Source organism: Chelon labrosus (assembly GCF_963514085.1).
Source record: "Chelon labrosus genome assembly, chromosome: 1".
NCBI lineage: Eukaryota > Metazoa > Chordata > Actinopteri > Mugiliformes > Mugilidae > Chelon > Chelon labrosus.
Genome location: NC_140337.1, coordinates 23,092,729 through 23,105,241, shown reverse-complemented (window position 1 = coordinate 23,105,241; position 12,513 = coordinate 23,092,729). Strand labels below are relative to the sequence as shown.

The 12,513-nt window shown below is 44.1% G+C and overlaps 2 protein-coding genes across 3 annotated transcripts; one reads left to right on the top strand and one right to left on the bottom strand.

Annotated features, from left to right (window-relative positions):
• Positions 1-288: 288 nt before the first annotated feature.
• On the bottom strand, positions 289-12,184 carry zcchc4 (zinc finger, CCHC domain containing 4). Its single transcript, XM_084547381.1, has 13 exons — positions 11,992-12,184; positions 11,578-11,696; positions 11,407-11,489; positions 10,175-10,447; positions 8,871-8,951; positions 4,454-4,526; positions 4,216-4,366; positions 3,209-3,309; positions 2,588-2,709; positions 1,051-1,126; positions 901-952; positions 651-798; positions 289-520 (listed from the first exon to the last, which is right to left on the bottom strand). Exons 1-13 carry the CDS (start codon positions 12,077-12,079, stop codon positions 397-399), a joined length of 1,491 nt encoding a protein of 496 aa, XP_084403507.1. The 5' UTR covers positions 12,080-12,184; the 3' UTR covers positions 289-396.
• Positions 4,722-9,864, top strand: LOC311490054 (E3 ubiquitin-protein ligase TRIM62). 2 transcript variants are annotated; one of them, XM_084547392.1, is made up of 7 exons: positions 4,722-4,795; positions 5,217-5,437; positions 5,925-6,020; positions 6,342-6,578; positions 6,681-6,700; positions 6,787-6,917; positions 7,476-9,864. In XM_084547392.1, exons 2-7 carry the CDS (start codon positions 5,219-5,221, stop codon positions 8,072-8,074), a joined length of 1,302 nt encoding a protein of 433 aa, XP_084403518.1. In that variant the 5' UTR covers positions 4,722-4,795; positions 5,217-5,218; the 3' UTR covers positions 8,075-9,864. The 2 variants fall into 2 exon arrangements, with proteins under 2 accessions (XP_084403518.1, XP_084403519.1); XM_084547393.1 differs by lacking the exon at positions 4,722-4,795 and having other exon boundaries at positions 4,823-5,437.
• Positions 12,185-12,513: the final 329 nt, after the last annotated feature.

Genomic DNA, 12,513 nt, shown 5'->3' with positions numbered 1-12,513 from the left:
ACCTATCTATCTAGTTTATAAGACACCGACTGTTCCGCTGGAAGCGATCGCGCACGGTGCGTACTTGCACTGCGGGACTCTGTGGTACTTAAAGAAGTGTAATGTTTAGTGCAAATCTCCACTTACATTGAGACAGCGGTGTACAGTAAACCTAAACTATACTGCCATCAGGTGGCTAAAGCCGTGTTTGGCTCATGCCTCGTGGGTTAGGTTCCAGGACGTCAAATTCATGAGCCTTGAGGATATTTTAGACGGCATCAGGAAAAACTGGTCAAACAGTGATTAAGCACACTTTATATTTATTTTTCATTGTACTACAGCACAACATCTGTTAACATTTCCAACAAAAGCCACTCAACTTTGACATTTCACATGTGAAAAGCACAAAAGCTGAGGTCACACGGACTGAGCGGCCAACTTCTTTGCTCTGCGAGCTGCCCCGGACTTCCTCTTTGCTTTGGGCTTGGATAGAGGGCGATGGGGTCCTTTCTTTCCCCCGCTCTTGGCTTTTGGCAGACGGCTGGATTGAGCGAGAACACAGACAGATGCAGAGAGCGTGTCACGACGTGCAAATATTAAGCGGTGTTGGCAGTGAGCGAAGGAGTGGAAAGTTCCAGCCTCAGCCTGGGGTGTGCTGTTCTCTGGCTCACCTGTTTATCCGGTGCGTGTCCTTGAGAGGGCAGGCTTTGCGCTTGTGCTGCAGGCTGCCGCAGTTGAAGCAGCCCTCCTTTCCGTCGCCTTGGCCACATGGGTGGTCCGGGAGGGCACAGCGACCGCAGGACTGGCAGTGTTTCCAAGCTTAATAGAAGACATTGAAGCAAATTCACGTCATGATGTAAATAAAGCCCTTTATTATTCTCACGATGCACGTATCATGTGATTATGTATAAATTTACGTACATGGCTTCACGCATTTCTCACATGTCGAGCAGTGCTTCCATTCACGGCCATCCTGCAGGCGCCAAGAGAAAATGCAAGTTGTTATATGTGTTAAAAAGTAAATTTCTCATTAGAATTTGTAGAATATAATGAATGTTCAGTAGTTTATACCTTGGATGGGCATAGGTTGCATTTCGAACAATGTTTGTTCAGGGACCAGACGTATCTCTCGCATATGGAGCAAAACCTAACAGGAAAAAGGTTAAAAATAAAAATTTGCACATGCATGAGTTGTATTAGCTGCACTGGTTGTTTAAGCTGGTTATTCTATTAGTATCAACACGTTATTCATTGGTGTGATTCTATCTGAGATACGGTGGTACTCATTTCTAGCCTGAAAGTCTTGCCCCGCCTGCAAATGTTTTGCGGAGATGGCGAAAGATGGTCGGAAACCCCTCCCCCTGTCATGAACCGATTACGCTTCAGATCGGCCGGCCAATCGAATTATTTAAGCGGGAGTTCTGGCGTGATGATCAGATGAGTCATAAACGTCATCCGAGCATCGTGGAGTTGAATTTGAATAACTTTTATGGATGAACAATTAACAATAATTAAGGTATTTGTTGAGAATTTCCTTAATTGAGAATGCTCTGATTGGTTGTAGGACTATCCAATTGCGTGCAGAGGTTTTTGTTTTTTTCTCTGTATCAGTTAAAACCATAGACTGTATAAAGACAGGCAGCGGAACAGCTTCTCAATAGTGAAGCCAAAGCAAGTAGAGCTCCCCCTGGTGACTGGCTGCAGCATAGGTCATAAGCTCCACCCCCTCCATGTTAGTGAATGGGACTTAGGCCAAACCAAAACACTAAAATACATGTCAAATATTTTTATTTTCAAGGATGGTTTCTTTCATTTTAGGAAGTTAATATAATACTGATGCATGTTCAAGTGTCAATTGTCTGGAGGAAGTGTGAACCCCGTGAAAATAGCGTCAGTTTGGTCAAAGCAAGGCATTGTCCATATTTATATACAGTCTATGGTTGGTGACAAGACAATGAGAGTGTTACCAGACTCATATTTTTTACAACTTTATTGAAATTGGGTATGGGCAATCTGCTGGTTTGTTGCCATTTGATGCAGTTGCCTTAACTCTAAAGAAATATTTTAAGTAGCATGCTGTAGCTGTTAGCAATAGTATTGACAGAGCTAGCTACACGGCTGCTATTCAGCCTTGCTACACGTTTTCTTTTCCCCGGGGTTCACTTGTGGTGAACAAACCACCTTTTCCCATAGGTGGATCAATATATTTAACATCAGCAGTCAAGCAGCAGTGTTTCTGTGCAAACCCAAGCAATAAGTATTAGTATTTAAAGTCAAATGGCTATTGCATATTTTACAGGTGTATAAAATGTAATATATAGTGACAAAGAACCACTAGTGCGCTGCCAAAATGTTCTAGGTGCAAATCGCACTCTTTAATTCCCCACTCCCTGAGAGTGAATCAGACGAACAGACTTCAGACAGTAATTGTTTTTCCAATCACAGGGCATATCAAGTTGAGGAACTCCTCCCAAGCTAAACACCATGTACTGAATGGTTCAGGACTACAATAAGACTACACATATGTTATGAAAAATCTATTCCAAACCTGTATCTTTGGTATTTCTGTACTCAAGCTGACAATGAAATCTACTGAGCGTGTCGGTACCTGTAGCCTTCCTCTTTTGGCAGGACGACATTTCTGGCTGAAATATTAGTGAAGAGTCTGACAGGAGACTGCTTCCTGCCCGTCTTCCCGTGTTTATACAGAGGATGGTTGTCATAGTCCACCTGGTTGGAAACAAAATGAAATATTGAGGAGGGTGCAGTGGAACTTGCAAAAGAAGCATGACCAGGACTCACTTTCGAGTCTAATAATGGAGAGTGAGTCGGGCCGTGTGAGTCACAAGGTGTCTCAAATGAGGTCTGTGTTGACAGCGAAGAAGAACTGTGGTCTTGAACTTGACGAATCGCTTTGCTTAACATCCCTTGCGGCATGACGGCACTCCTAGAGTTTCTAAGTAAATCACATTAACAGGTTTTTAACAGTAGACATGTGAAAGTTGGGTTCCACGCCTTTGGAAGACTCTCCCACCTGACATTAGACTCTCTGAAAGGCTTCAAATCCAGACTCAAAAGTCCTCTTTTTAAAATAGCATACTCCATTTAACTCGTTTGCCCTTTTATCTAATTTCTATATACTTTTAAATCTGCTTATATTTACATTGCATTATATGTTTAAAGCTAAGCTAAAGCTAAATTAGCTTAAGGCTGACTGTGCTGTTGGTACCTGGTAGTCCAGCATGGCGAACGAGGGGAGACACTCCAGGATGCGGGGCTCAAAAAAGTACGGGAAGATCCACATCATGGGCATCTCGACGTTAGTGCCGTCTGCGGGAACACATGTAAGCTAACATTAGCATCAAACGTTGGGAGTTCTTCATTTAAAACAGGCTGAAGGTAGCAGAAACAATCAGGTTGTACAGTTTATTGTTAAGGTCTAATAATTTTGGCCTTGTAGTTTTTTGTTTCAGCTCCGTGGATCTGTAATATTCTGCTGGACGTAATTATACTACTATATTAAACACTTTTTCATATGGGGTTGGATTGGGTTACTACAGAGGGCACTGTGCACCAATGAAAACTTTTATATTAACAGTAACTCAAATGATTATGTGTAGAGTGAAAGGGTAGTCAATTATCACCAACTCTACAGGTGCCCTTTGTTCAGCAGAGGGATTCTAGGTTCATTGTTCTGGTTTTACAACCCCCACACTTTACAGTTTGGGTTTACAGACCAAAAATGCTCTGATAAATACACTGTACACTTCATTCCTAGTACCAAGCAGGAGTCAAAACACTTAGCAACAACAGTTTGCTAATGAAAACAGTGGAGCTATTAGAAGGTCGTTTTTCTCAAGGGTTGGTGGAGACCAAACATGGAGATAAAGGTTTTTGGACTTATCAGATTTATCTGTTGGGAACAAACACTACTCCAAATCAATGATAATGTGCGGTACATCGGTCAGTCATTTAACGAGGACAATGACCCTAACCCCCTGATAACATATAAGCAAATCGTGTCAGTTTTATGTGTACAGCTTTTGTCCAAATAACTTAATCGTAGAACTTTAAATCATTTCAAATAACAGTCTTGTTTAGTGTGTGTATAGTTTCATGTGTTACTATTGCTACAAAAATATTGGTTTTGGAGCTTGACTAGATAAAGCATGAGGCAGAAGTGTCACTGGGGGGGGGGGGACACACAAAATCTGAAAGCTCCGCAGTGACGCTGACCAGAACTCTGCTGCTTCCTCCATGTCTCCGATATCAAAGAGAAACTGTTGGCCAGAGGCTTCACCAGGCCGCCGAACGGAGGGTCAGCCACCATCACCACCTTCTCCCCGTCGGACTCTCGGAGGAAGGCCTCCAGGACAGCGCTGGACGCCTGAAAAGCGACAAAGCTCTGTCACACGGAGCAGGAAGTGGAAAGCTTAATTACTATAAAGAGCTGGAAATGCAGCTTTACTCTTACCTCCCCTCCAAAGAAATGATGGTTGAACATGTTGTAATGGCAAAACTCATCCTGGCTGTAGAACTGGGCATATCTGGAACAGAAAGAATTAACATTATTCTATTTTTATTTTTAATGCCGCGACCCTGTAAAGCAGGGGCAAGTCTGAACTTATCTAATGTGCGTACACACCGAGTTAGCTGACAAAGCAAATCTTAAGATTGTGTGCGCAGTTAACGATAAGGCGTCAATAGTGTGCGCTGCAGGCTAAGGCTTGTACCACAAGAACACACCCTCCTGACACTTCAACACTGCACATTCTTTCCAGCAACAAACAGTAGACACATTGCACAGACAGCTCAGGTAAGAACTGCTTAAAAACATATTTAATCATGGTCATAGAACATAATTTAGTCTGCGTTTGACTACGCATTATGGGTACACCACTTTTAGATCAATCAGGGAGGACTACAGGTTATTAAGCAGCAAACAAGGAATTGTTTGACTAGAGAAAAAAACTTGTATTTTGCACCTGTACATGTTCAACAGATTCAGGAAGCTATTAGATATCCAAATCTGCTGCAAATAAATATTGATTATGAAGACCACGTCCTGAGCGGAGATTTTGCCGAAAAACTTGGCATAAACACAGAAGTTCTTACAAACGTCCTGTACTGTAATTTACTCTGCAAACACAGCAAAAGCCGACAGACAGAAAATGCAAAATGACAAAATATCGCAAGCAGAAGCCTGACATGTGACTGTTGTTTTGGTGAGTCCTCAGAAATGGCAGAAAAAGAGCCGCACTCTGTTGGTAATGGACAGTCAACAACGGTTCTGTCAGTGAAAAGTGAGCTTGGGGCGCCCTCTGCAGGTATCCACAGTCTACTGCAGGATGGGGCGAGCTTCACTTCACTGGAGTCCAACTGCGACAAGGTCGTTCAACCCTTCCCACGTTCGCCGAAACTACAGAGGAAGGAGGCAAAGGCCGCCCGGCCTTCTCAGGTAGCAGGCATCTCCATGTGCATGGAATTAGTCACAAATGAATTGTTGTTCAAAGTACTGTACCCGTCACAGCCTGAGGGTAGATGCAAGGGTAGAATAATGAGACTGGGTATGTCCAAACAACCACTTGTAGGCTATATACATTTAGCTCAAGTTCATGTGACGTTGTATAGATTTCATGTAAGGACACCCACAAACATCTCAGAACTTCTTTGATACTGAATAATGGGCCAATACTCCTCCAAGCCACCGTAGACGACTGATCAGTAGTTACCGGAAATGTTAGTTACTACAATTGCTGCCCAAGGGGGGTGGGGGTCACACCAGATACTAAAAACAAGGACCTTGAGTCCTTGAGTAAATGGCTGAATTTTAAATAAAACAACGGTTTTTCGATCACTACTAGCTTAAGAGCCAAGTTGTAAAAACTCTGACATCCTTTGTCATGCTGTCAACTGTGATGATTTAAATGTCCTGATCTCCACAGGAGCAGTTGTCCAGGCGTATGGAGGAGCTGCAGGCTGAGAGCTCCAAAACCGAGGCCCATATCCAGTCTCTAAAGAAACGCAAGGCTGATCTCGCTGTAAGTTTTGAACTGGGGTTTCTGCTGAATGCGACAACCAGCAAATGCCAATTTATTTGCTGAATTTGCATAATATCGCCCAACTCCAACTGAATTGCTCTTTATAGGTTAATTACTGACCAAGTTGAATACTCAAGGTGGCAGACCACTGGGTTAGCAAACAAAAAGACACAGCAGCAGCTGATATACTTGTATATTTGTATTGTATTTGTCCAATAACCCACGCCTATGCAGGTATCAAACAAGGTGGACATCAAATAGGCAGATGACATATGTATAATACTTTATAACATCTTCCCTCGTGACGTTCCTCCACTGAAGAAGACCACGGAGTTGATGAAGCAGAAGGTTCGAGAGCGCTTCGAGAACATGCGACATGTAATGAAGCAGGACGAGCAGGTCGTCCTGGACTCTCTGGAGCTGGACCTGAGACGAACAAGGAGCAAGCTGGACCAGGTTCTTAAGAACTGGAAACAACACCAGGACCAGGTCGCCAAGAGTATCAGCAGCACCCAGAGCGCCCTGGGTAAAAGCCCCGAGCCGGACAAAGAGGGGAAGGTCTGACTCACATTTTGGTCAATATCGCGGTTTAAAAATACAGTAACTGAAAGTATTTTACTGATGTTTTAACACGTATTTCTGCTTGTGTCTCATCTCAAGGGTTACTCTGACAACGTGAGGTAAAACACTACCCATTAGGTGAAATGTCTTTAGCTCTAATCCACATTTCTCTGCCTCATTTTAATCCATGCGATCACTCTTCCAGTCCTAAGAAGCCAGAACCCTCCGAGACGGAAATCAGGCTGAACGAAGAGAGATTTGAAAGGCTTCTCAAAACGCTCTCCATCATCTCAAAAAGCCTGAAGGCCCAGCTGCAGAGGAAGACTCTACTGTTAGGTACGAAGACCATTATTTCTACATGATATCGAACTAACTCATTATCAGCAGCAACGTTTGGGTAGTTTGCGCATTTAAGGACAGTGTTCCACATGTATCAGTGTCGTCTAAGGGTTGAGCGTTTATAGTTGCCAACCAAACCTTGACTGGATGGTGTTGTATTAGTCTGCCAGAATCAGGTGTACTGGATAATGTATATATTAAGCCTGCAAAAGGTGTGCCATGGTTGTCTTGTCAAAACAATAATCAAACAATACAAGATAATTAAACTACCACCTACCAAGACTAATTGGTCCCAAAGAAGGTACGTACACCACAACGCAAGCCTGGATTGAGGCCATTTGAATGAGTGACAAAGTAATGTCATCAACCATGATGCGCAACTGATTCAGTCACTGATGTTTAGATGAAATAACTCGATGGAAACGTGTTTGTATACAGTAAATTCCCAAAAACCAATGTCCACACATTGGTGCAACCATGCAAATATGTTTTAAAGGCAATACTGGAAGGTGACCTTAATACTGATGGTAACTCATTCCTTCCTTTTCATTTCAGACTCATCCCCCACTCTGATTGACAGGCAGACTTGCCATAACCAGATCGCAGTGACCCCAGAGGGGCGGGGCATGTCCTTCTCCATCTCCGCCCGTTCCGCTCCAGAGCATCCTCTCCAGTTTGACAAAGTGTGCTGCGCTCTGGGCTCCTCCCCCATCAAAGCAGGTCAACGTTACTGGGAAGTCGACGTCCGCTGCTGCTCTGCCTGGGCGGTGGGCGTAACCTACGCCAGACTGGAGAGAAAGGGCCGGGACAAGGGCGCCAAGCTGGGGCGCAACAGGAACTCGTGGTGCGTGGAGCTTCGGAACGGGAATCTGTCAGCCTGGCACAACGACCGGCACGTGGCGTGCCACGGCGTCGGGCAGACCGCGCCAGTGAAAGTGGGAGTGTGGGTGAATTACGACAAGGGACAGCTGATGTTTTATGACGCAGACGCCATGGTTGTCCTGCAGAGGTTCTCGGCCGCCGTGACGCCGGTGTTCGACAGAGCTCATCACCAGTTCACCGAGCCCCTGCACCCCGCCGTGCGCTTCCTGAAACCACCAGAGAACCAGATCCTGCCGAACCACCTGGAGTTCTGTCACCTGAATTCCCTGTGACGTTGAAGCTGTAATCCAGAGACAATGATGTGGGCTATCTGGAACTTTCTGCATCGTCGTTTAATAGGGACCACTTTGATGGATGGATGTGAGCCAAGCCCTCACTTATTACACTTGGTAGTTACTGTTCCCTGCCATCGTTTGAACTGCTTACCAAAGAAGCAATGTTACGTATCCCTTTCCATTTTCTGTTCATGTACACTACTGTGGGGTATTTTTTTGTACTGCAGATGTTTAGATTGTTATCCATCACTCGTGCCCCGACTGGCGCCAAATGGTGAAACATGACTTCAAGTCCAAAAATCCAGGCCCAGTCTTAAAAAACTATTTTCAGCCACAAGTAGCACAAGTAGTCCTGCAACAGATGAAGTAGCCAAAAGGGGCTGGGTTCAAAAATGAATTGATTGTCCGATTCAAATCGATTTTGATTTGGAAGATCCAACACCGAGTCGTGAAATCCTCAGATCAACTCATCTTGTCCTCGATCTCACGGGAATGGCTTCCCATGACAAATCTTTCGAGACCACACAAGGAGATTAGCCCACGTCTGAGAGAGATCCAAAACATGATAGAAGCGCAGGAGCTCCAACTCTTAGAGCACCATCAGGCCTCAAAGCTGACTGGATTTAAAAAGCATGACGACAGAGGAGTGTTGCACAAAAGCCAAGCCATATGTAAGATGGGAAGCTAGAGGAGAAATATTGTATATTGCAACACCACAAATCTCTAAAGTAAAATTGTTTCGAAGCTAAAATATCTCCGATGAATCCGATCGAATCAGGACATTGTGACTTGCCTGAAGTCGATGTCTAGCAGCAGACTCTTCATCGGTTTATGTTTCGGCTCCAGGTTTCGCAGCTTGATCAGCTCCTGCAATCTGAAACAAACGACAACATTTGTTCTTGGTGAAAATGTGACTTATAACCCGCTTAAGTTGTTAGATACCTCAGTCATTATCTGAGATTTGACCAATTGAAATATTTTGCTTGCATTTTATTGTATTTTACCCTGAAATCTACTTTCTCTCAAACCTTAATGTTGCTATGAACACCTGTAAAGAGAAGACAGACAAACTGTCCACTGACTCCCAAATTATTTACATTTTAGAGGTTCTTAAAATATACCTTTTTTTTGCTTTTGGCTCTGTCCTGTATTCCTCAAATCAGAACGAAATCAGTAATGACTGGCCAAAAAGAGTGAAAGACTCCTTTAGGTCCACTTTTTGGCCAAGGAGTTACGCAATGTGATCAGTTTTATAAAACAAAAAATCCCTTCTCTCTTTAACTAAATTCAGAAGAATGGGTATGCCAGTCATCGACCATGGCAGACAAGGCAACCTGCTTGAAGAGTGCAGCATTTAAAAGACAAGACAAGTTCTGGGGAGAACCTCATGTACTAAGTCTGGTGAACAACGGGTCTTGCTCATGCCCCGGCTAATTTCGTCCCTGCTGTAAAACATGGTGGTGGCAGCACCATGATATCAGGGGGATTCTCAGCGGCATGGACAGGGAGACTAGTCAGGACTTAATGATGAATCCATCCATGACTTTCTCTAAACTAGGTGACCGGTGACTAGGCTGTTGAAAGTGCAAAGCAAGAAACTGCCGTCAATGCAAGGTCGTCAACATCATGAATCATCCTCTATCAATTCTCCAGACAATTATCTGCTCTACACATGGGTTCAGTCAGACACTGTACAGACTTTGTACTAGGAAACTTGCAGGATAAAGTCTGTTTAAAAGGGAAGTGTATTCTTTTAAACCTTACAATATAAAGAGTGGAAAAGGTGACTGAGTCTGAATACTTTCTTTCATCAAAGTTTGATGTTGTCATGATACGTTTCCTAAGCATGGGTGGCACTATCAAACTTTTTTCCTTGCACACGTGGGATGTAAAAGGGTGTAGTGGAAACGAGGGATGAACAGTTGTAGAGAGGATTTGGCTACAGCCAGACACGGAGTGTCAACATCATTTGACTGACTCAGGCAAATCAGAGTGAAATGATCTTCTGTCATTTACATAAAGACTTAATTCGCGCTTTGAGCCACACCAGTGGCTTGCAAACGCAAAACCGAGCCGTCCGGGCAGGATGCCTCTCACCTGGGTGTTCCCACGCAGAGCACCTTCGTGTATCCCAGAGCAGCAAAGGCGTCGAGGAGGAAGTGCGAGCTGCGGTCGGTGAACAGGTACTGGGCGTTGCTCTTTTTGTTGTCCAGCGGACGCAGCAGCACGCTGGGCCTCTTCAGCTGAGCGGCGGTGACGGCTCCGGCCCTGTGGCCGGCGTGATCGCTGAGCTCTCCCGGCAGGAGCAGGATCTGACAATCCTGACAGAACTTCTTCTCGTGGAGAGGGAGGGAGACAAACTTACGGAACCTGGGGAAGGATTTAGAAGAGTTGTTGTTTTCTACAATTCAATTCAATTTTATTCATGTAGCGTCAATAACAACACAAATTGTCTCAAGACGCTTTACAACATCCGGTCTGAAACCCCCAGAGCAAGGATGAAGTCGATGGTCGCAAGGAAAAACCTTTAACAGGAAGAAACCTTGAGCAGATGGAGGGGAATGGAGGGGAGGAGGAGGGGAGAGAGAGAGAACAGTTAACATGCTATAGCACAGAATTGCCAGAGTACTAATAGAGAAGAAATTAGAGGACAAGCGCTTGGTGCCAGAGAATTGAAAGTAGAGGATAGGAGCTCTGCTCGAGAGAGAATAGAGTAGAGGATAGATGCTCTGCTCAAGAGAGAGAATAGAGTAGAGGATAGGAGCTCTGCTCGAGAGAGAATAGAGTAGAGGATAGGAGCTCTGCTCAAGAGAGAGAATAGAGTAGAGGATAGGAGCTCTGCTCGAGAGAGAATAGAGTAGAGGATAGGAGCTCTGCTCGAGAGGGAATAGAGTAGAGGATAGGAGCTCTGCTCGAGAGAGAATAGAGTAGAGGATAGGAGCTCTGCTCGAGAGAGAATAGAGTAGAGGATAGGAGCTCTGCTCAAGAGAGAGAATAGAGTAGAGGATAGGAGCTCTGCTCGAGAGGGAATAGAGTAGAGGATAGGAGCTCTGCTCGAGAGGGAATAGAGTAGAGGATAGGAGCTCTGCTCGAGAGAGAATAGAGTAGAGGATAGGAGATCTGCTCGAGAGGGAATAGAGGACATGTGCTCAGTGCATCGTCCCCCAGCAGCCTAGGCCTATAGCAGCATAACTAAGGGATGGTTCAGTCCAGCCTTAACTATAAGCTTGATCAAAAAGGAAAGTTACTGCTTTGTGATGTGGGACCATGACATGAACCCTGGATCAGTTCATCAGTCTTGGCCTGACAGCCTTGTGCCGACTCCTCACCTGTTGCAGTACTCCTTCTGGGTGAAACGAGGCCTCTTCGACCGGTTCTCCGCTTCCCTGGCCAACCGCCTGACCTCCGACACCTTTGAAAGGAAAAGGGAACGGTCATCTGAATCAACCAAATGTGAGACAATTTATTAAAAGAGGAAGATACAAATCCAGAGAGCACACCTTTTCATCTGCCCACTGGAAGAAACTGCAGTCTTTTCTGTCTCGACAGGCCGAGCAGGCGTAAAACCTCCTGCCTTTCTCGCCTCCTTTGGAAACCTTTTCAAACAGCAGGGTCGGACCTGATGAAGAACGCAATGTAATGTGACCCCTCGGTACTTCCAAGGCGTTAAACGGTGAGCTAAAATCTAAAACATTACTCGTGTATTAGTCACACGTGTTACCCACTTTGCATTTTACTGTAAATCCAATGCATCATGTGATAACGTACCTATGTATATGCCGAATTTATCCAAATATAACACTTAGTCATGTAATGTCATTTATACTTGTGTTCAAATTGTGCACGCAAATAAGACAGCTAAGCAACTCTAAAACAGGGTATTTCCTAACGCAGTTTGGAACGTTTACGCTTACCATGCGGACAACATGGCGCCGTTTTATCGCCCTCGGTAAGAATAACTTCTATCCCGAGACTTTCCTCGTGTGCCTCGGTTACGTCCATGTTGTGAAGGTTGAACTGTTAAATAATTTCACTTTAAAACTTTTAACACGAGAGAGGTTCAGCCTGTCAGGGAGAAGCCAAGCAAGCTGCCATGCTGTTTCTGTCAGTCGCACAGAATTGACGTCACGACTGTTATGTCGCACTAATATGTCTCGTGTCATGAAGCAAAACAAAAGCCTCGGTCTGATGGGAATGTGTTAGTATCGTGTTATTTAGAAACCAAAATGGCTTATAATATATATAAATATATATATTTATTAATAACTGTTTTATTAGTGTTTTATTTTTATTTTTTTAATAATTTGATATAAATAGACTAGGGGTTTGCCAGATGTATTTCCTTTTTGTTTTTGTGAAAAAAAAAAAAAACAATATATATGAGAGAGATAGATATATTTATTCACGTTTCGAAGTAATTTAATTTAATTTAATTT